Source organism: Nicotiana tabacum, chromosome 19 (genome assembly GCF_000715075.1).
Source record: "Nicotiana tabacum cultivar K326 chromosome 19, ASM71507v2, whole genome shotgun sequence".
In the NCBI taxonomy this organism is placed as follows: Eukaryota; Viridiplantae; Streptophyta; class Magnoliopsida; order Solanales; family Solanaceae; genus Nicotiana; species Nicotiana tabacum.
Genome location: NC_134098.1, coordinates 60,241,449 through 60,264,643, shown reverse-complemented (window position 1 = coordinate 60,264,643; position 23,195 = coordinate 60,241,449). Strand labels below are relative to the sequence as shown.

The window sequence follows — 23,195 nt, the reverse complement described above, 5'->3', positions numbered from 1 at the left end:
GAAATAAGAGGAAAAGCCCGTCATACAGAAAATCACGTCAGAAAACTTGCAATGACACAGTTTCAGTAGCATTGCTCTTTACATGCTTTACATATGAAATCGAGGTACTTCCTGCTGCAAAAGAAAATTTTAGATACAAGTAGTCTCAGTAAATGTCTCTTATTTAAATATATACGACTTTACAAGCTATTACCTCTTAGAAGAAAATCTAATATTCTCTGCTGCCTTACTAAAATCTATTATGAAGGAATAAAGGGGCCTTATGATGCATGACTTCAAGTAGAAAAAGCTCTATGTCCAGGAAAAGGGGAATTTAAATTTCAGCTAGTTTCTGTGCTTCAAACAGCAAACAGCTGTGAGACTTCATCTCATATGCAACTAATCCATCTTCAACTGGCGTCCCCTTCTCAGCAAAAAATTCTGGAAATGGGAGGGCAGTGTCAACGAGACGATGCCATACCACATCTGTTGGAGGTGGTGGAAGGATAACACTCTCAGATTCTCCTGCACTATTGAAGGCGACAAACAAGTCACCTCCGTTATCAGAGACTGATGTCTGGCTGTCTTCAGCATCGGCCTTCAAAGTCATAGCCAAAAATCTGCTAGACGGGTCATCCCATTTTGGAGGAGATTGGTCACTCCCATGCCACTGGATATTTTCTTCCTCCAAGAAGGTTCTCTTTTGAAGAAGATCACTTCTTCTCATTCTTAAACTAGTCAAGAATGAAATGAACTGGGTAGTCTGAATCCCAAAACCAGTTTTTAAAGTACTCCAATCAAAAGATTTTCGAGCACCATGTACAGGGGAGCCCCGTGATGACTGACCACACTCATCTCCCATGTTAAGTACTGGTACACCTAGAGAAATGAACAATATGAACAGAAAATTACGAACTTGCTTAAGTCGCGTCTCTAGGACAATATTATTAGTCGTGGGGCCTTCTTCTCCACAGTTCCAACTTAATTCTGAAGCTACTTCACTACTACTGAAGCTAACCAAGTCAACAAGAGTAAGTCCGAAATTTCTGGCAATATAATTGAAAGAGAATGCTGGTCCTCGTCCACCTGAGAAGATATCCCCACTTCCACAAAGCCGTGTAGCTAGACCGCTTAGAAGACCCTTACCTCTCAAGAAGTCTCGAATGTCATCACAAAATCTCTTATTTATCTCTGCCCATTTCCTCCAGTGGGGGAATAATATTTCCTTCGAATCATTGGCTAGTGCATCCCAATAATCTGCAATAATCTTGACTTTCGAAAGTATAGGATCAAAGGCAATAGCCTCAACTAATGGAGGACGAGATAGAATTTCCCCATGGAACCCTTTCAACAAGGAAGAAGCATTTATGAAAACAAAACCATCAATATGAAACTCAATCACCCAGTAGCGTAGACAGTCCAAAATCATTTGTTGGACAATGGGGTAATTGCAATTTAATGCATATTGAATGTTTAGATCACCACCTTTGATTGAATAGTAGGAAGAGTTATCAACATGCATCAAAGGTGCATCCTCTGCAGTGTGAGTGAAAACAACTTCAAGAAAAATCTCTATCCCATTAGCATGCAACTTCTTAACCATATCCTTCATAGATTTAATGACAGAAAGAGGATCGCCAGAATGTCCGTGCATATTTCCAGGTGAAAAGAAATGCGACGGAAAATAGGGTCCTTTCTGCTCCTCGAAAGGGAAAATTGGTTCCAGTAAGATTGCATTGACACCAAGATGCTTGAAATGGCTCCATTTTTCGGTAATGCCAGAGAAAGTTCCAGCAAGGTCATCAGGTAGCTTACTAGACCCGTCATTTGTAAATTCAGTCACATTTAAGCGATAAATAATTAGTTTCTCCATATGTAAGCTAGGAGGGACATCACCGCTCCAATCATAGCCAGGTTCCTTGCATAGTTCTCCAAGATATTTTGGACGTAACTTAGACCCACCCTGACGAGGAATAACACTCCTTATGACCTTGGAATATGGGTCCAAAAGAACCAGCTCTTCCTTCCCAGAAGTAGCCACCTTGCATCTATAACCATAGGTCTTAATTGGCAAAGAACAATCTAAAGCAGCATGCCAAATATCACCTGATCGATTAACATAAGGATCTAAATCAATCTCTAAGGATGGCTTTTCAACTGATATGTCATCATACAAGCACAAAACTACACTTTTTGCACTGCGTGAGAAGAGAGCAAAATTCATGGTTCCATCTGGCTGACAGGAAAGACCCAATGGAGCAGGATGTCCTGAAGTGAGACCAACTGGTACAACAAAAGTCGTGTTCCTGTGGCTTCTGATTTCTGAGCTTTTCATGTCAGAAACTAGTTGTGACTTCATATAGAAGGAGATATAGAAGGGTGCTAAACTTGCTTCAAAATCCAGCTCAACTGTGACCTTATCTGAAGGTCCTTGCACAAATGGTGTTTCAATAGTACTACTTTTACCGTCTGCTCCATGTCTGTTTAGATCTAGAGGCATAAAGCATGACGCGTCAGACCTAAATAGGCCCCAAACCATAACCAGCTCAGCATGTGCATCTGAGAGCTCCGATGGCAAAACTTCTACAAGCACTTTGTACTTTCCGTTTGTCTTTTCCACTAAGACTTTCACTTGACCACCAATATCTGTCCTGAAAAGGTAAGTGGGAACCCTTTTTGCAGTTTGAATGAGCGAAATACCTGATGCTGATAGTGCTTTTAGTCGATGACTTCTCTTAGAGACTTCTTGATCGATTTTTCGACTTCTGCCAGAGAAATTCATCTCTTCCAATTCCAGCTTCCTTAATCTGCATACTACTCTTTTTCCACGGTTAGCTGGAGGAGCAGGAACCAACTCGGTTGATTCACCAATGCCATAGCTCAATAAACGTGATTGCACAGCCAACTGTACTGTTGAAGTTGCCATTTTAAAAGTGCAGAACAAAATGTTACCACAGTCTCAGACATACAACCTGGTGAATCACATATTCTTAATCAAGTCCTGCAAAAACACCACAAACATTATACATTAGCAAAAGAATTGAAAGAGGTGGTAGCCTTTCCAAGAATTTTTAGCAGGCAAAATGACTTCAGAGCAGGATACCGATAATGGAACAGCCTCCAGAAACTATAAGACTCACGAAAGATTTTTGTACTTAGTCATTTACGTGGTGCTTATAATTTTTGGAAAATTCCTAGGAAATGTTCTTTGAAAATGATATTTAGGAAAGATTTTCTGAAATTAATTTGTATATAGATGACTAACTATCAAAAAGTCAAAACATAAGTGATTGGATTTACCATATTTCAAATTAGAAAATTATAGTTCGAAATGCTTTTACTTTGGGAAAGTATCAATCAGACCTCCAGGTATGTAAACACTATAACAATATTCCTAAGTCTACATCATTAGACTAATAATAAGTTCGTGACATAAACAATAAAAAAATAAGTAGTTTTATCAACAAGACAACATTGACAAAATGGCATTGCCGGAGAACGTGAAAACATCAGGAAAACATAAGAGGCACATGCAGTTGCAGCAACTCAGTACTTTCAACATGGAGCATAAATTTATTGTAGTAGTAGGAATGAACCCATAATTTTAACAATATAATGGGTTTAAAGATAAGAACCTTAAAGGTAGAATTGACAGAACTTAAGTCCTGGATCCGCCTCCGAAAAGCATATGATACTTAAAAGGAAAAATAACTTATAAATAAAGAGGATCAGATTAATAACATCTAAATGTTTATGGTTATTAAGGAAGCAAGTCTGGATTGGTTTTGGGTATGCTTTTCAGGAAATAATTTTCTTTTTGTCAACTGTACATTTTCAATATTTTTCAGTTTAACAAAATCTTTTCAAAAGCTTTTTCGGGCCAAATGGAGATACTCAGAAATTTATTCTTACTGTTTAACCGCAAGTAAGCATCTACAATCACAATTTCAAGCTATTATTAAGTGGGGAGCAAAGAAGAACCTATATTACATATTGTGAGAATCACATTGAACAATGATAGTCGAGTTGAGGCTTTAGTTCAGCGCTAGGACCGAACAAAACACTAACATCAGATATACTCGTATACTTTAACAATGGTGTTTTTCCATTAAAAATTATTGCAATAAAGTGATATATTTAGTCTAAACAGAATGGAAAATAAGAAAAATGAAAAATATCTAGAGAGAGAGAAAGAGAAAACATACCATTTGATTCAATCAGATAAAGAGAAATTGAGGAATTTGGTGAAGAAAGATCAACTTAGCTGCAATAGCACAAACTCTGTAATTAAGAGTGGTCAAGATCGTACGGGTCCATTTATTTGTTTTTTAAGGAACGTGAATTTGGGCTAATGGGCCCCAATTCCTTGTTGATTCGTGAAATATCTCAATTCAAACTATATCTATACAAAATAATTTTATATTTATTTCTTAAAATATAACCTAACATGATAAATTAAACGAAATTTCCACGCAAAAAAAAAAATGTATGGGAGTCGTACTATCAAAAGTTAGTGCATTAACATGTAAAAAAATGATGATTCATCTTATGTTATACCTATTGACTTCAAATCCAAATCACCCAAATCAATCAAATGAGTCTTGTACATTACTTAACAAACTTAACATATTAAAGCAAAGGTAAGCAAAAGACTAGCGTCCTCGTATTATTTTTTCGTTCTCGATCTTCAATAACTAAGTTTGCACAAATACCGGCTTCGACCAGCCGAATAATGATCGCTTAATTGAATGCTAAAACTTTAGTTCTTTAATGTAAAAAAGGAAAAAGAAAAATAGAGAGAGAAATCATATATATACACAGTGTGTATACGGTCGAAATAGATTTCGGCCTTGCTACGTTCGATCGAGTTCGAGTGTTAAGAAGTCGGAATGAGATTTTGGGAGTGAGCTTTGAGGTCGGTACTAACGAACCTCAAGCCCGAAGGTCGCTCGAGGAGGCGGTTCGATAATCCTATCGAGCCCGTGACCGAATTGATCCGCTAGGCACTGCTTCGAGGTCGGAAATGCGCGACGCCCATCTCGAAGGTCGAACTCAATCCAAGACCGAAGGGCCCGACCCGGTAACGAGTTCGAGCTAGTATCGAGCTCACAGACAAGAGCCGTTGCAACCACACCAAGAGAGAGAATCTTGGCGGGAATCAAGGAAGAGACAAGTCATCATGGGTCTTCACTTCTTATATTGATAGTTATCCCCTTGTGCTTGTTTTACTTATTCATTATTTTTGCTTATTATTTTCGTTCTTACAGTCAACAATACACATATTTTCATTTTGCTACGCGATTTTATATCAAATTGTATCGCATGTCCTTAGAACCATCCACAAATCTAACGTTATCCGATTTTTTCGATAAACAGCTTGGCGCCCACCGTGGGGCTAAGGGTAACAGTGATCGTTTGATATAAACCTAAAGTACACGCCAGTTTGCAACTTCAAATCAGCAATGGCTTCACCTATTGACCACGAAGCCGGCCTTCAAGATGAAACCAACAACTTGGCACCCGGGGCCAGAAGGCCACTTGATGAAGGCGCTGAGGCTCAAATCGAAGCACCAGAAATTCGAGCCGAAGTATCATTGGATGTCAATTCACAAATAGCTCTAGAGGCGAATCAGCGTTCCGAACCGGAAAGAAGCATTCAGGGCGGTACTCGATCCGTAGCTCGAGACACCCATAACGTGGAGGAGATCGGAGTCAGCTTACGGATAATCTTCGAGATGCTACAAGCCCAGCAAATAGCGATAGCTCAGTTGCAGTGCCAAACTCAGGTATAAAGCAGGCCGGGCCCAACCCGCTTCGAGAAGTCACCCACAGAACGGAACCAGTCATAGAGAAGCCAAATGAGCAAGAATCGGGGACTACTCCCGAAATTACTAAATTGCTCGAGGAACTCACAAAACGAGTCGAAGTCAACGATAAAAAAGTAGAAATATAATTCCAGGGTCGACCAGATCCCGGGGGCTCCACCAATGATAAAAGGGCTAGATTCGAAAAAATTCATTCAAAAGCCTTTTCCCTCAAGTGCAGCCCCAAAACCAATCCCCAAAAATTTCGTATGCCCGAAATACCCAAATATAACGGAACGACCGACCCCAACGAGCACGTCACTTCTTACACGTGTGCCATCAAGGGCAATGATTTGGAAGATGATGAGATCGAATCTGTATTATTAAAAAAATTCGGTGAAACCCTGTCAAAAGAGGCAATGATATGGTATCATAATTTACCATCTAACTCCATTGATTCTTTTTCTATGCTTGCAGATTGCTTCGTAAAAGCTCATGTCGGAGCCATAAAGGTCGAAACCAGAAAGTCGGACCTGTTCAAGGTAATGCAAAAGGATAACGAGATGCTAAGGGAGTTCGTAGCTCGTTTTCAAATGGAACGAATGGATCTGCCACCAGTCAGAGACGATTGGGTTGTTCAAGCTTTCACTCAAGGTCTAAATGAGCGGAGCTCAAGGGCTTCGCGGCGGCTGAAGCAAAATCTGATGGAGTACCCAGCTATTACTTGGACCAATGTGCACAATCGATATCAATCCAAAATAAGAGTCGAAGATGACCAGTTGGCTTCTAGGACCATTACGAAAAATCAAAAGTCGACCAGAGATCGATACTAGCCATATAGCGGAAACGATACTACTGCTGAGTATCCGATGCCTCTTTAAAATCAACCTCGTACACAGGGGGGCTTTATCATTGAACGCATGTGTGATGATTATCAAGTTCGGTGCAAAGGAAGTTACTTCGTTATTTCATGACAAACAGTGTCTCAACGGGAAACATTGTAAAGGCCAAACGGTTAAATCGAACCATGCTTATATAGTTTACCCGAGCCCTGACGCAAAACATGAACCCATGTGTAATGACCTGCAAAGAAAGCTCTCTTCTTTACCGATATTCTATGTTCAAGATTTATTATGCAAACAGGATCGAGTCCGAATCATTCGCTCGACTGCCAAGCCTACGGGCTACCTTTATTTCGAGTTAGAGCAATCACTCACTCGACCATTAAGCCTACGGGCTACTTTGACTATTACGCCTACGGGCTACATTGCATCGAGTTCGAATCATTCACTCGATTGCCAAGCCTACGGGCTACCTTTATTTCGAGTTCGAGAAATCACTCACTCAACCATTAAGCCTACGGGCTACTTTGACTATTACGCCTACGGGCTACATTGCATCGAGTTCGAATCATTCGCTAGACTGCCAAGCCTACGGGCTACCATTATTTCGAGTTCGAGCAATCACTCGCTCGACCATTAAGCCTACGAGCTACTTTGACTATTATGCCTACGGGCTACATTGCATCGAGTTCGAATCATTCACTCGATTGCCAAGCCTACGGGCTACCTTTATTTCAAGTTCGAATCATTCACTCGACTGCTAAGCCTACGGGCTACCTTTATTTCGAGTTCGAGCAATCACTCACTCGACCATTAAGCCTACGGGGTACTTTGATTATTACGCCTACGGGCTACATTGCATCGAGTTCGAATCATTCGCTCGACTGCCAAGCCTACGGGCTACCATTATTTCGAGTTCGAGCTATCACTCGCTCGACCATTAAGCCTACAGGCTACTTTGACTATTACGCCTACGGGCTACATTGCATTGAGTTCGAATCATTCACTCGATTGCCAAGCCTACGGGCTACCTTTATTTCGAGTTCGAGCAATCACTCACTCAACTATTAAGCCTACGAGCTACTTTGACTATTATGCCTACGGGCTATATTGCATCGAGTTCAAATCATTCACTCGATTGCCAAGCCTACGGGCTACCTTTATTTTTAGTTCGAGCAATCACTCACTCGACCATTAAGCCTACGGGCTACTTTGACTATTACGCCTACGGGCTACATTGCATCGAGTTTGAATCATTCACTCGATTGCCAAGCCTACGGGCTACCTTTATTTCGAGTTCGAGCAATCACTCACTCGACCATTAAGCCTACGGGCTACTTTGACTATTACGCCTACGGGCTACATTGCATCGAGTTCGAATCATTCGCTCGACTGCCAAGCCTACGGGCTACCTTTATTTCGAGTTCGAGCAATCACTCGCTCGACCATTAAGCCTACGGGCTACTTTGACTATTACGCCTGCGGGCTACATTGCATCAAGTTCGAATCATTCACTCGACTGCTAAGCCTACGGGCTACCTTTATTTCGAGTTCGAGCCATCACTCGCTCGACTATTACGCCTACGGGCTACTTTGACTATTACGCCTGCGGGCTACATTGCATCAAGTTCGAATCATTCACTCGACTGCTAAGCCTATGGGCTACCTTTATTTCGAGTTCGAGCCATCACTCGCTCGACTATTATGCCTACGGGCTGCCTTAGTTCAAGCAAAACTACTCATTTCTTCGAATTAAAACAAACACTTGACTATTTAAGCTGAAGGACGCTCGAACCCGATAAAACAAAGGGGACTACCCACGAGGCCCGAAGGCAACAGAGATTTAAATTCAAACTGTTTATTTAGTTTGAAAGGCCATTTCTCTTCAAAAAAAGAAGAAGAAAGATTTGTATTTACAAAATTTTTGTACAGAAGCGGCGAAAACGCCATCAGAAGTTATCCGATTCAAAGCATGTTGGGCCTCGTTGAAAAGACAGGAAGCCGCTCTGCATTCATCACTGATTGATCTTCTCCGGTCACCAAGGACCGAAGGTAACTGGCAATTCCCACCGGGGAAGAGAAAATTCGGGTATCCTCAATGAAGTCGGGGACTATAAAGACGCATAAGATGATCGAGCATTACATACGTCATGGTCGGGATCGATAAAAATATTTGTGTATATCTGATCGAGCTGCTGGAAAATCATATCATTTCTCGCCACATCCTTTTCCGAGAAACGAGGGGACTATCTGTATACGGTCGAAATAGATTTCGGCATTTCTACGTTCGATCGAGTTCGAGTGTTAAGAAGTCGGAATGAGATTTTGGGAGTGAGCTTTGAGGTCGGTACTAACGAACCTCGAGCCCGAAAGTCGCTCGAGGAGGCGGCTCGATAATCCTATCGAGCCCGTGACCGAATCGATCCGCTAGGCACTGCTTCGAGGTCGGAAATGCGCGATGCCCATCTCGAAGGTCGAACTCGATCCAAGACCGAAGGGCCCGACCCGGTAACGAGTTCGAGCTAGTATCGAGCTCACAGACAAGAATCGTTGCAACCACACCAAGAGAGAGAATCTTGTCGGGAATCAAGGAAGAGACAAGTCATCATGGGTCTTCCACTACATGTTTTACTTTATTGTATTTTGGTAATGACCCTGTTCTATAAAAGGGAAATCCTTGTAAGCTGGGGGGGAGGGGGGGAGGGAAGAAAAAGATCATTTCTTATATTGATAGTTATCCCCTTGTGCTTGTTTTACTTATTCATTCTTTTTGCTTATTATTTTCGTTCTTACAGTCAATAATACACATATTTCCATTTCTCTACGCGATTTATATCAAATTGTATCGCATATCCTTAGAACCATCCACAAATCTAACGTTATCCGATTTTTCCGGTAAACATAGTGATATGTGAATTGTCCACTAGTATTTCACTATCCTTGTTAGCAGATATTACAATTCAGACTAATAGCCTGTTTGGCCAAACCGGAGAAATCAACTTATTTTAAGAAGTGCTTTTGAAAAAAGTACTTTCGAAGCTCTGAAAAACACTTTTGAGCAATAATTTGTGTTTGGCCAAGCTTTTTAGAAAGTGTTTTTAAGTATCAAATTCCGAATAAGTAAATAAATAATTTTAAAAATTTATTATTATAATCAATAATTAAATCTTATCATTTTATTCAAGTAAAATATGAAAATAAAATTTAAAAGTACTTAATTCTTCTAATATAAGTTAAATATATTAAAAATCATTCAACAAATATAAAAACATTCACCCCTAAAGTCACTATATATTAGAAATCTATCCTAAAAATAATAAGAAATATTTATAAATTAATATCCTAAGTATTAGGTTTAACGGTTATTTTGGTATATACTATATTTTGTTAAGGGTACTTTTAATAAGAAAAAAAGTCAAAACTGCTTCTGCTTCTCCTTTTGGGAAGAAACTACTTTTTTCTGCTTCTCAGAAACTGTTTCTGCTTCTTTCCAAAATCACTTTTTCCCCCCCAAAAAAGCTTGGCCAAACACCTCAAGTTAGGAAAAAAAAGTGATTTTGAGGAAAAAAAAAACACTTTTGACCTCTTGAGAAGCTTGGTCAAACAGACTATAAATTATTTTGGACCATATCAGTCCACTGATAAGTTTTATAAGTTGATTAAAACCATAAACCAACGTTAAAAGTTCATCAATCTTCCAAGTGAATCACTATGATTGCTAAAAACTCCTGAATAATAAAAACAAAATATATCATCAAGCATAGAACGTTGAAGTAAAACAGTAACCAAAAGTGAGGGTTGATACAATGAGAATAAAAGTAGATAAATTTTCAGTTGTCGCTCACTGAGTGAAAAATAAATTTTATTTTTGTCGTGTTTGGGACCCCTCTTTGAGTCTCACGTGCCAAAATTAGTTCCAGAAATGGAATGATTTTTCTTAGGGATGAAAAAATGACTTTAGATAATCTTAGAAACAACATATTTACTCATTGAATGGTCCAAATTGGCCTCTATTTGCCATTTATCACTGATAATGTGATTGAGGGATGAGAATGTTCAGCCTAATGAAAACATGCATGTTGATTGTTGAGATATTAGAGGGATGAACTGAATTACCATTATGGTTAAACACTCTTTCTTTTAGCCTTTGAATTCTGCACAAAACCAGATCCAAACTTCACATAGTATGAACAAGTTAAAGAATTCTTTCTCCTATAGTGAGCATTTACAATATCATCATCATCATCATCATCATCATTTATGCGCGTATGAGTTCTGCATTCAGTACATTCTGATTGAGTTACATTCTCATGCAGAAATCCCAACTCAAGCTATAATGGGAAACAAAATAAAGAATAACCAATTTCTGAGGTTCTTTCTATCTGTTTTGGGTGACAAAACTGACTATACAACCCGTGTCTCAGACGCCCTCTTCAGACTGAGTCTTACTACCCCTACATCTTTTGGTTGGAACAAGTGGATTATTCTCCTCATCGTCAAGTGCTGTCGGTCTCTCAAACTCTACACCTTTAAAAACTGGGTGTACATAAGCATCCTTGAGATATGCTTTTAAATTAAGGTTTGGTTCTGTCGCCCGTTCTAGTGTATCCTTCACCATTGCATCCTGCAGCAATCACTTAACAATCTTAGCCTGAGTTGACAAACATGGTAATAGCATTCCTAAGAAGATATAAAATGTATGTGTAAAGACTGGAAGTATAATAGACAAAGAATTTTTCTAGAATGCAACGATTGACTTTGCTTATAATGTGCTGCAGTAGGTAATGAACACTAACCTGCAAGGGGAATTTGACAAATGCTGACTCAAATCGGCCCTTGCAAAATATATGGAACCAAATTGTCAGAATTGGAAGTGCAATCAGTATTACATTTGATCTGGCAACATTTTTGGTGCTCAACAGTCCAAGCAATAGAAGCTGGGATATAACCAAACCTACAATTATACGACGATGCACATCTGGCCAGAATGATGCGCCGCTCTCATACTTCTGATCATACACATTGATGATCTACAGGAAAGAACAAATTTCAGTATCTGACCATTTGATGGATCTAGGGAGTAGAAACAGTAATGGTAAATGTTGCAGTTCAAGGCCGTTGATACAAATGCAAGTTATCTTTGTGCAGTAATTAGCTGAGTTTGTTAATCAAATAATGTGTTATTAGAAATGGCTAAGTAAAGGGATGTTATCTCTTTGACTGAAGAAAGAGTTGTTACTAGAAATATAAAGCAAGAACAAGTGTAAAAACCCAACAAAGCAAACAGGTTCAGGAGAAGGGTCAATTCTTCAGATATTACATATGAACGTTATTGCACACTGAAAAGTACAAACTACATATGCTATATTTGCTTCATTGGCAATCCACATACCGAAATGTAATTCTTGGAGAACACTAGATGTTTTTAGGTTCCATTGCTTTTAAGCATTTATCATGTATCTCGTCTTTCCACCTTCTCAACAAGATATCTAAACATCTGTTGCATAAGCAATACCTGATGGCGGAAAACCATATAAGCGAATGCGAAGAAGACGATGATGAAAGGCAGGAGTATGGGTGTGACCACTGAGTACACAAGGCCTAGTAGGAAGTACAGTTGTATGCGAGGTTCTGATACAGAGAAATTCAACGAACCAGGATCTGTAGCCTGCTCTCTATCCTGGTCTGTCTTTACCAGAAACGTATTCTTAAGATGAAACATAACTAATGGAACCAATCTAAGAATCTCTGCAGCAATTCCAGCCCAACCATCAACCATTATGTAGGTAATGAAGAAAGTAGCCTTCAACGGAATAGCTACACCAACTGTTTTTGGAATTCTGAACGAAAAGGAACAGGTTAAACAAGCTGTGTATATGATCAAGACAGAAAATACATAACCACTAAACCAAGGGATCCTTTCATATCAAATACAGAGAAGTTATGTAATACTAAGGAATTTCCTGTAAACACATTCAGACTCCTTTCACAATAATCTAAAGTGTCGCTTAAATAATCCAAAATCTTGATGCTTCACACTTCAGCACACAAAGAATTCCTATAATAGATCGGTCAATGCAATGGCATCTTCAGTTACAGCTTTCGCTGAACATCGTATAATGAAAACTATTGCTGCACTTTGAGGGAAATATTGTTCAAAGAGCACTGCTAAAGAATTAAAATGTTTCAGGTCACAAGCAGGATTCAGCTATCAAGTTGTAAGGAACATTCCACAGATACAATTCTAGATAACAGTGAGCTCCTAATGCCAAGAGGTTGATTTTTATCATTCCAGTCTCTGAACCAAGAAAAAGTAAACAATCGTAGGAGGTAACATGTTTGTCACCAAATAATGTGAATGTAATCTTCTTTCCTCTTTCTTATGTTATTTTTTTTTATATCAAAACAAAAAGATTGGTTCTTTCTAGCACCCCAAGAAAAAGATCCGTGAACATGTCATGTCTCCCATTTAGACGAGCAGTAGGAACTCACTCTGATGGAGGCTCTTCCACAAATCTCTGAAGCTGCTCAAATGCTGCTCCAGTGATGATACTTCCCAAGAACACGTTGACAAGGATAAAAAAATAATATTTAGTTGCTGATCTTCTGTCCAAAGATGAAAGTGATGTATAGCCTTCTATTTTTGACATGGCCATTAGAATCATAGGAAGAAGAATCAGAAAAATCTTCAGTATAATCCCAGGAAGAACACCTTGGATAAAAGATTTGACAACTTCCCTGTAACAGGAATTCCAGAAGTAAGAACCTCAAAAATTGAAGTGCAAATATTGAAGTTTGATGCTTAATTTTGTGGGTTTCTTTGTCTTTCTAGATAAGTAAGCTAAATTGATGGCTTTTAACCTTCCCCATGAAAAGATTTTGCAAGGGCATTGAAAATAGTATAAAAATATACACATAGACCTCTATCCGGTACTCTGAACACTTATATGGAATGGGTAGAAATATTCTTATGGTATAATCACCCATCACTACAACAGAATTTCGAAGTGATCTTTTTTTTTTCCCCTCTCTCTTTGTCGCATAAATACTAGCACCCGTTTTACTAACAACGTAAGAAGATCACTTCCTTTTTTTTATAAGTAAAAAATCACAAAGTAAGAAGATCACTTACATCTGTATCAACGGCCTCAAGACGGGAAGTTTATTCTCAATACCATCAATGCTTGCCAAAGACTGAACGAATGCAATAGGGATCATAAAAAAGAATGTAAGAAAGAAGAAAGCAACAGCCATTAGCAGTTTGCGGACATTGAGTTCAACAAATGGTATTGATAGATTATCCCAATAGACATCACGTGGTTCAGGAGCCCATTGTGTCAACCAAATGGTTGGGTTACTTGATTGTTGTGTTTGAGCACAGACAGCCGCTCCCCAACGAGATTTAAATGAAACAAATGCTGCAGGAACTATTGCCTTGGGATCACTCATAACTTTTTCTCTTTCTAAAGCTTCCTACATCAAAGAGTAAGTCTGTCAGAGTAAGTCTATTACCATATTGCAGCAGGCAATCGAAATAAATTATTTATTGCTATAACTATTAAATCAAGACTTCTCCATTTGCAAAATTTATCTTGTCTCACTAATTGGTTTCCCATAAAGTGAAGTTTTAGGTGTAAAAGGATTGGAATCTCGACTAGTAAAGCAAAGACAGGAACCATATGTATCATTCAACATAAATCAACACAAATTGATCTAAAATCACCTTATACAAGCTAGCATGCAATTAGGTTCAGCCACTAAAATTATCAGTACTACCACAGGTTATGTCACGTTTTACGTGACTCTTAATCCGAAAATCATCATATTTGACAAGAGACACCAAAAGAAGCTGAAAATATTTTCTCACATGCTAGCTAAAATCAAACATTAGTGAGAATAAACATTTTGGCAAAATTCATGCAAGGGTTGGCCAGGGAAAAGCTCCTGGTTTATTTTGGATTCCCTGAACGCAGATTAAATTTCCCAACGTACTACGTTAATATAACTATTCACTGCACATATAGATGCATCTTCTTTGCTCTATATTTAAAAGAGCTAATTGAAAGTCGTGATTTCTTCAAGATGGTGCTTAAAATATGGAAAGATCTGAGAGGTCACATTTTTATGCATGAGCATGTACTCCCATTAAATCTTAGGATTTGCTGATAGTTTGTCTGTCCTGTTAAATAGTCCTCTATGGAACATTTCTCTCCAGATTTGATCAAGTATGCCATAAACACAGAGCACGTTACTTCTTTCTTAACAAACCTCCAGTGTTGACATCAGTTTGGTTTTCCAACATGTAGATCATTTGATGAGAAGAAAGAAGCGTGATTTGTTAAACATCAATGAGTTAAGCCAGTAACTTAGAATGAATAAATTGGGAAGTATAACCCAAACCATGATAAGCTTTTAAACAGTGGTGAATGACTTCATGTAGATGGAAGAACAGACAATACTCCAAGCAAAAGAAGTACTTATTCAGATGAATTCATCAAGAAGAAAGTGGAAAGATATACCATAGTCAGAGACACTTACTTCTTTACTTAACTTCTCAATTTCAGCGGTATAATAGTCAATGGCGTCCACAGTTTCCCCCCAAAGGCCCCAAAACCCTGTCTATACATGACTGAACATGAGATTCGTTATGTATGATTAACTCAATATATTTAACAAGAAAACCAAAGAGCAAATGATATTAAAATAATGCTTTGCTGTTCAAAAAAGCAACAAGGCAAAGAAAAAAGTACCTTCGTCTTTGGCTTAATCTTAGGGTTTCTCTCATACTTAGTTTGGTAGTATGTAAGCCAATTTTGATAGCTCTTCTTCTTTTCCACCAATTTAGCTAGATTATTTGCATTGTAAACAACCTACAAGTTGCATTAGTTTAAGGTTGATCAATTGCAGTAACTGCAAACCAGGACATGTAAGAATGAGAAATGGCTAAATCCCTAGTTCTTACTAGGCTAGATAAAACATATCATAACTATGTTATCTAAAGAAGTGAAGAGACATGATATTAAATAACATCATATTAACTATCGTTTCACATCAATTTATGAAATGCATCATATTAACATTCAAAAGGATAGAAACCTGGTGTGTTAGATAATGATCTGGATGATTCACGCAAAAGAAATGTTCAACATGCTCGCTCACTGATTCATCTGGATCTGGAGGGACATTTCTCACAAGGACCTATAGGAGGAAAAATGCTGGTAAAGTAACCAAAGGGTGTACCACAGTCTAAACATTTCAATGAATTATGTCATGCACCTACAGTAAACTGATCAGGCCGACGATTTTCAGAGGCAAGAAACTGCAGCCTCATGGTTGATATTATATGATATTCTTTGTATAGTATATAGCAGGTCCAAAACGTGACTGCATAAGCCATTACCAGGTGTGCCCAAAACCTGATAAAAAAAGAATAAATGGAAGGTTTATGTAGTTAGTAACAAGTCTTCAACAGCAAAGGTGTATCCTTATAGAAACCACTAGATAAAGGAAGCTGCAATCGCTAAGCCTGAGGTGCTATTTTGTACATTACTCTTTTATGTAATAGAAGTGAAGAATACAGGAAAGTCTGTCAATTTTGTGCCAAAAAATCTGAGCATGAATATATGTTCATTAACAGTTATTGCAGAACATACAGATGTGCATGAATATCTTGTTGATACCTTGATAATAGAATATTATTTAAAATATAATTCTGACTTGTGATGTGAAACTTCTATACCAAATTAATTATCAATTATGAACATTTTTAGACCAAGAAAGCTACCAAGACAGCATGGCAAAACTAAATCCTCACCTCTTTGATCCAGAAGGCACATTGGATATCGAAAGTTTATCGATACCGCTGAATGTTAGATCCTCAATTTGCTCTAAATGTTTCCCAGTCCAATTGACAGGCACTAAAACCCCAAATGAAAATAGTGCTATAGGAACAAAGATTTTCAATCTGCATTAATAATTCTGGAGTTAGTTCTGATACACGGAAACCACCAATAACGTAAACCAACTCTTTTGCCACTTATCCTTTAAAAGTTCCTAGTTAAAACGACTGAAGCATAACTGAAAGCACTGTGTTATCAATAAAAACTATAGCCTTCTAATGAAATGGACAAGGAATATTCTAAATGTTGTGAACTCACCCAAGAAGGTATATCCGTATATAGACAGCAGAATCAAGACCAGCATGATCGATAAGCTCTGGTTCTGGCATTCTTAGAGCTGCAGGCATCCAATTCAGGAACCTTATGTATGTTCTGCAATCCAAGTTGACAAATTTCCTCACAAATGCTCCGGAACTTCTTGGGCTTGCTCGTATTCCCTTCAGATACCATTTTGAGAAGTACACTCTGTCATTGAATGGCTGGAGTCGTAGAATAGCAAAGGCCACAAGAAATGCAAATGCAGATAGAAGATTGAGCACAGCTGACAGAAGAATATCATCACTGCTAGCCATGTTTCCTTCAGAATGTTACTTGTAACCTGTTATTACCAGGGAAGACAGGTATGTATAAGAGTGACAACTTTGCCAATTATGGTATTTCTCATAATGAAGACAAATACTACTCATAATCAAGTTTAACAAATATGCCATCAGTCCAGTTACCAGTCAGCAGAGGTAGAGGCGGATGCAGCCTTATTCACTGGGTTCAACTGAACCAGTAATTTTAACGCGGAATATAAACATATGTGAAAAATTAGTAAAATTTCAACAAATATCAAATTTTGGACTCATAGTCTCAATAGTCAGCACCTTTTGCTTTATTATCAAGGCAACCAGAAGAACTAGAACCTATAGGCACTCCTTTTTCCCAGCCGCAATGATGGCGCACTTTCGAGGTCTGTCAATCACCTTTTGACTCTATCAGGCCGTACTCTATCAGCCTGTACAAGTGCAACGCCAATATCTACAAATTAAATACCAAAATATGCATACTTTACCTCAAACCTAATTGAAGAAGCATCAAAGTTATAATTTATAGACTTACGCAGAACAGTATGCTACGAGACATGTAGAGCGTTTTTGTAAAACCCCTCATAACCGAAAAAAAATAATCACAAAATAAACTTATTGGGTCACATGGGGATGGCAGACAGGGCGGAGCTAGTGTACGGGCTTACAACTTCAGTAGAACCTAGTAACTTTGGCTCAAATCAAGTATTTGTGTTAAGAAGTTCACTTAATATGTATACATAATTTATTCAGAACCTAGTAAGCCGTCTTATCTAGAATTCAGAATAAATTCAAAATTGTAGCTCCGCCTTAGATGGCAAAGTCTTGAATATGACATTTGAGAGCATGATAATCATGTTTAAGCCATGAGTTAACAGGATGAAGACAATGGGAACATGAAACAGCTACGCCGTAGATGATGGACAACATACAATGTTATACAATATCTTGTTATACATTAATGGTCTTTTAAACAAATCAGGATCAAGAACAGAGGCCCATCAGTTTTTGTTTTTTATATTCTTTTTTTTTTCTTTCGAATTCAGAAATTGTTTTTTCCATGATCATGGCCTTGAAAAACAGCTTATATCTCTCCGATAATCAACAAAACACATGAAGAAACATGATTATACAAACTTGAGAAGATTAATGAACAAAGAATTGACATATGACAAACCTTAAAACGAGCCAAGTTTCTTGCTTTCCGTCCTCTCACAAGAACCCAAACGTATCGACAAGATTTTTTTTTTCTTCCCTTGTGGCCAACCAAGCAAACAAAGGTATATTCTTCAATAAGAATGAAGTGAATGAATATGTGAATGACAGAACAGAACCTCAACGTAATGTGGGTGAAGAAAAAGATTCAGTTAGGGTTTCTTAGAGAGGAAGATGACGATTTTGATGGAGGGGAAAATGTGCCCGAGCCTGAGGAGGGGGCGGCAACAAGCACGGGACCGGCCTTCTTTTGCTGTGTGTATATGCGTCTCATGACACTTTCACCAAAAAACGTTATATGCTGTTATTATTAACAGACCAGCTGCAGCATAACTTGAAATATGTTGCAATTACAAAACTACCCCTATGCGCTCTGACCTGTCTTCTTCTTCAATTTAATTTTGTACTCTCAATTCATATAAATGATAACTACTATCCTATCACTAATTCAGTTCGAATCTCTTTGTAAAAGCTTCAGCGAAGCATTTAATTGGTCAAACACTCTTGTTAAATCAGAAGATAAAAAACAATAGAAGATTTAATCTAAATAGCAGCTAATCTATAATGTCTTAAACTTAAAATAACCGGCCGATCTATAATACATGTATAATTTATATACTATAATATATGTATAATTATATACAATCAATATATAATCTATGTATACAGACAAGAAAAATTAAACATTAAATCTGGCATGCTTTTTGTGTAACAATCCTAAAAATAAAGATTTTTTTTTTTTTTTTTTTTTTGTTTTTGACATTTTCCTCACAGTCCATCTTATTAGTAGTGTATTAGCTTTTTAAAATATTTAATGAATGAAATATGAATATTATTTTAGATTTTAATATTAAATAACTTTGTTACCTTTTTATAACATAATCAAATTAAAAAAATTAATAACTTTTGATTTAGAACAACAAAATGAGATAGAGACATAAAATTGTAATAGGTGTATCGGTATAACAGTTAATCATTATAAAAGGCAACAAAAAGTCCTAATAAACGAATTTATTATAGAGAAGTTTGGTCGTATAGTTACTATTCATCCAAAAGTAAAATTAATAATTTATAAATATAAATATAATTATTAGTTATAACATGTTAAAATTAAGAGTGGAATTAAAGCACATCAAATTGATTCCGACTGAAACGATTTTAAGTTTTTCTCATAGATGTTTAAGTTTTGATATCATTCTACAACATGATGAAGTAATTAAAATAAGTTTTTATATTTCATATAAATTATCAAAAAATAAGAAAACAAACACCTTTCTTCGGAGTGATATTCGTTGGCGTGAAGGTTCGAGAAAACATTACTCCCTTCGGTTCATAATAAGTGATTTTTTAGCCTTTTTTTTATGGTTCAAAATAAGTAATTTTTTCGGATTTTAAGAATGAATTAATTATTTTTTTCCTATATTGTTCTTGAAGTAAATAGTATTGGAATATGTATTAGGAGTATTTATGTGAACAAATAGTAAAAGTTATTATGATCAATTTTATTATTAATTAATATTAAAAAATAAATTTTTTAATTTGTGTAAAAATAACAAAAGAATCACTTATTGTGGATAGGAGGAGGGAGTAGATGTTAAAAAATAAATAAGCTGCATATTTGAGCTAATTCCACAAATGCCCCCTTCGCTTTTACTGCGTGTCCAGTTTGTGTTTTGTATAGTGTTAGGATGATTCGCTGTCTTGGGCGGTTGCTGTTGGCTCCTGCGGTTGTTTGTCCGAGGTTATTCTTGTCTTCCAAATTTGACTTCTTGTTTGTCTCAAACTTTTTTCTTTTCAAATTCAAATGAGTAATGACTACGCTTCTTGTCGTTTGTGCACTTGCAAAGGAATTCTGATACCTGACATGTTGGTGTCGATTTATTATATCTATGCATATTATATGTCCGTGTTAAAAATATTATTTTACACAGACATATATAATTCTGTGACCATTGCAAAATTAACTCATGTATATTGTGTTTGAGGCAGACTTTAATTCTTGTCTCAAACTAATATTTAGCTTATATTATTTTTAAACAATATCAATCTATTATTTTTAACGTTAAACTATTTCTTTTCTATTGTTCAACGCTTTAAACCAATTCAGGCAAGCAGTTACAATGAGTAATTTCATTTTCAAATATGTGGGGACATCAAAAACAGCTACGGTTCCAATTTACGCGGGGAACCCGTCTTTTTCAATATATACGTGTGGGTAAACAATAAGATCATAATCTTGAACAAAACTATCTCTAAGATGGTGAGTGGTAACCTATCTAAATTTATATAGATTACTTCAAATTAAGATACACTCTTTCCTAAATTGGAACTAGGAGAGGGGAAGGGTGATAAAAATAGTAACTCACAAAATCAATGTAACTAAATGTTTGTTTACAAAAGTTCATAAGTTAGCATTCCATGGATCATTTCCTTTCCTAATATGTGATCAAGCTTTGCAATGAATCTAACTTTTTTTCAATCAACTGAGCCTCAATTCGGGTCGGGAATACGAATGATCATCTACATTCATTTTACTTATTCAAGTTCATTCATTCCAATATTATCCTTATGGTGCCGACGAAATTAACCACTCAGACCCCCCTAAAATGGGCCGGTCCGGGACCGCGGGCTAAACGAGCCAAAAGGGCTAAACGGGCCAGGATCGTTAGGCCCGGCTTTAGTGGGTCTGGGCCGGTCTCGTGGGCCGGTCCTATGCTTTGGGTCCGCCCCTTAGCGGGCCAAACGGTCCCAACAGCTATATTTAAATTTTATTTTATTTTTTAATATAGCCGTTGGCTGTCAAAAATAGTCGTTGGCTATTTATAAATACCCCCTATTTTTATAATTACATTTTTTCTCTATTTTCAACTATAAATACCCCCTCATTCTTTCATTTTTCTTACAAAATAATCAATCTATCACAATCTCTCTCTAATTTTCTTCTATAATTGCTACTATTGCTTACTTTATTATTACTAAGTATATAATATATAAGCTATATTCGATATATATATCAAATATAGCTTATATATATATATATATATATATATATATATACTATACTATACTATATTATACGTACATATTATATATCTTATATACTATACACTTAGTATAGTATATATATTAAATGTATAATATATAAGCTCTCTCTCTATATATCATCGGTACTTCTTAGCTGGTATAAATATGGAATGATAGAAGATCAAGTTTTAGCTCAACTCAGATTACTGTTTCAACTAAAACTGAGTTGAGCTAAACTTGATCTTCTATCATTCCATATTTATACTAGCTAAAAAGTACCATACTTTGGTTATTTCATGTTACTACTAAAAAGTATATATATACTAAGTGTATAGTATATAAGCTATATAAGATGTACATATAGTATAGTATAGTATAATATATATATATATATTAAATATTGAATATTAAAATTTAGGATGTTAAATAAAATTCAGGTCACAATTCTATAATAAAATTTATAAAGCATTGCCTTAGATATTTTTTTTTAACATCCTTTTGTCTCTAATATCTTTTTAATTTTTTTTTTAAAAAAAATCTGTTGGGCCCACTTAGCCTATTTAGCTCGCGGGCCGGGATCGTTTAGCCCGGGATCAAACGGTCACGGTCCCGGACCGGTCCCTACAAAAAGATCGTTTAGCCCGGAAATGTTTGGCCCGTTTAATTTGGGACCGATCCGGAACCAAAACCGTTTGGACCAACCCACTTGACCCGTTTAGGCCCGGGACCGGCCCACTTGCCACCCTTAGTCTAAAGCCAACCGTTTTCCTATTTTTTGTGTGGTGACTTTTATCTTTTGAGGGGAAAAAAAGTGTAAAAAGCGGACCGCGGTTGTTGTAGTTTGGTTATTTTTTTTCTTTTGTTTTTTTGACATATGAGGATTCTAAAGTTATTCTCGTTTTGTTTCTCTATTTTGAGGTGTCTGAAATAATTTAATTGACATCTAACATTCTCTAAAAAATGCACTATGTTACCTCCAAGACCATGGTAGCTTTAAATAGCAAAATGGTACCATTGCCACTAAGACGGCCACGTATTTTTCAGATCTCGATGCTCTTTTTGCTAATTTATTGGAGTAGTTTCTTGATTTCCTAACTTCTAGGTCACATGATGGTCCAACTGATCCAACCAAAATAAAGAGGCCGGAATCAAAATGTGATTCTTTTGAACTCAAACGATCAAAATATGTGGAAAAAAATCATAGTGATCAAAATATGTATAACGCCCTTTTAAATGACGCTATACCTTAACGGCCCGTGGTATATGTTACTTTTAATTAGTTATACCTTAAAAAAAATACTAATTAGTTACTTTTTACTGTGGTATATGTATTTTCGTGAATGTTGTGTGATTAAATTTATTTATTATTTTTATCCGGTTTAGATTATTTATTTGCTTAAAAACTAGTAAAATAGATAAATTATTACTTTAGTTTCCTCTAGTGGTATCTTGTGACATAATGTAGTGCTTGTATTTGTAATGTAATGCCCTTTTCGCGTAGTAAAATGTAGTGCCCTTTAGCGTAGTATCATTGTAGTTATCGAAATTAATCATTTAAGTATCTATTATACCCAAAATACGTCAAAAAAGCTGATAGTTCAAATATAAACTCTGTCCAATTCTAGTCAACAATCGTAAGAAAATAACATGAGAAAACAACAATATTTTCTGGGCTAAGTATGAGAAAACAACAATATTTCCAGGATATCTTGGTGCTACTGAGCCTCAAATATCGAGCCCGGAACCCATATGTGAATATTTAATAATTAAATCTTGTATAATTATGAAAATTAATTATTTAATTTTATTATAGTAAAAAATAAGTGAGTCATAAATAAAAATATATAATAATAAAACTAACAT

General features: G+C 36.6%; 2 protein-coding genes across 4 annotated transcripts; both read right to left on the bottom strand.

The window, feature by feature from the left end:
* Nucleotides 1–145: 145 nt before the first annotated feature.
* On the bottom strand, nucleotides 146–4,283 carry LOC107775735 (isoamylase 2, chloroplastic-like). Its single transcript, XM_016595496.2, has 2 exons — nucleotides 4,185–4,283; nucleotides 146–2,980 (listed from the first exon to the last, which is right to left on the bottom strand). Exon 2 carries the CDS (start codon nucleotides 2,903–2,905, stop codon nucleotides 314–316), a length of 2,592 nt encoding a protein of 863 aa, XP_016450982.2. The 5' UTR covers nucleotides 2,906–2,980; nucleotides 4,185–4,283; the 3' UTR covers nucleotides 146–313.
* Nucleotides 4,284–10,777: 6,494 nt separating this feature from the next.
* Nucleotides 10,778–18,581, bottom strand: LOC107831861 (hyperosmolality-gated Ca2+ permeable channel 1.7-like). Of its 3 annotated transcripts, none has more exons than XM_075237796.1 (13): nucleotides 18,271–18,581; nucleotides 17,394–17,547; nucleotides 16,783–17,122; nucleotides 16,440–16,589; nucleotides 15,906–16,041; nucleotides 15,722–15,823; nucleotides 15,376–15,495; nucleotides 15,164–15,244; nucleotides 13,758–14,098; nucleotides 13,118–13,363; nucleotides 12,141–12,465; nucleotides 11,422–11,655; nucleotides 10,778–11,249 (listed from the first exon to the last, which is right to left on the bottom strand). In XM_075237796.1, exons 3-13 carry the CDS (start codon nucleotides 17,094–17,096, stop codon nucleotides 11,046–11,048), a joined length of 2,253 nt encoding a protein of 750 aa, XP_075093897.1. In that variant the 5' UTR covers nucleotides 17,097–17,122; nucleotides 17,394–17,547; nucleotides 18,271–18,581; the 3' UTR covers nucleotides 10,778–11,045. The 3 variants fall into 3 exon arrangements, with proteins under 3 accessions (XP_075093897.1, XP_016515142.2, XP_016515143.2); XM_016659656.2 differs by having other exon boundaries at nucleotides 17,394–17,524; XM_016659657.2 differs by lacking the exon at nucleotides 17,394–17,547.
* Nucleotides 18,582–23,195: the final 4,614 nt, after the last annotated feature.

Excerpts from the sequence above, each read along its gene's own strand:
- LOC107775735 (XM_016595496.2), bottom strand. The coding sequence starts at position 2,905 with ATGGCAACTTCAACAGTACAGTTGGCTGTGCAATCACGTTTATTGAGC.
- LOC107831861 (XM_075237796.1), bottom strand. The coding sequence starts at position 17,096 with ATGGCTAGCAGTGATGATATTCTTCTGTCAGCTGTGCTCAATCTTCTA. Across the intron at positions 16,042-16,439 it reads GTGCCTTCTGGATCAAAGAG|GTTTTGGGCACACCTGGTAA; the intron begins GTGAGGATTTAG and ends TTTTTTTATCAG. Across the intron at positions 15,824-15,905 it reads GTCGGCCTGATCAGTTTACT|GTCCTTGTGAGAAATGTCCC; the intron begins GTAGGTGCATGA and ends TTCCTCCTATAG.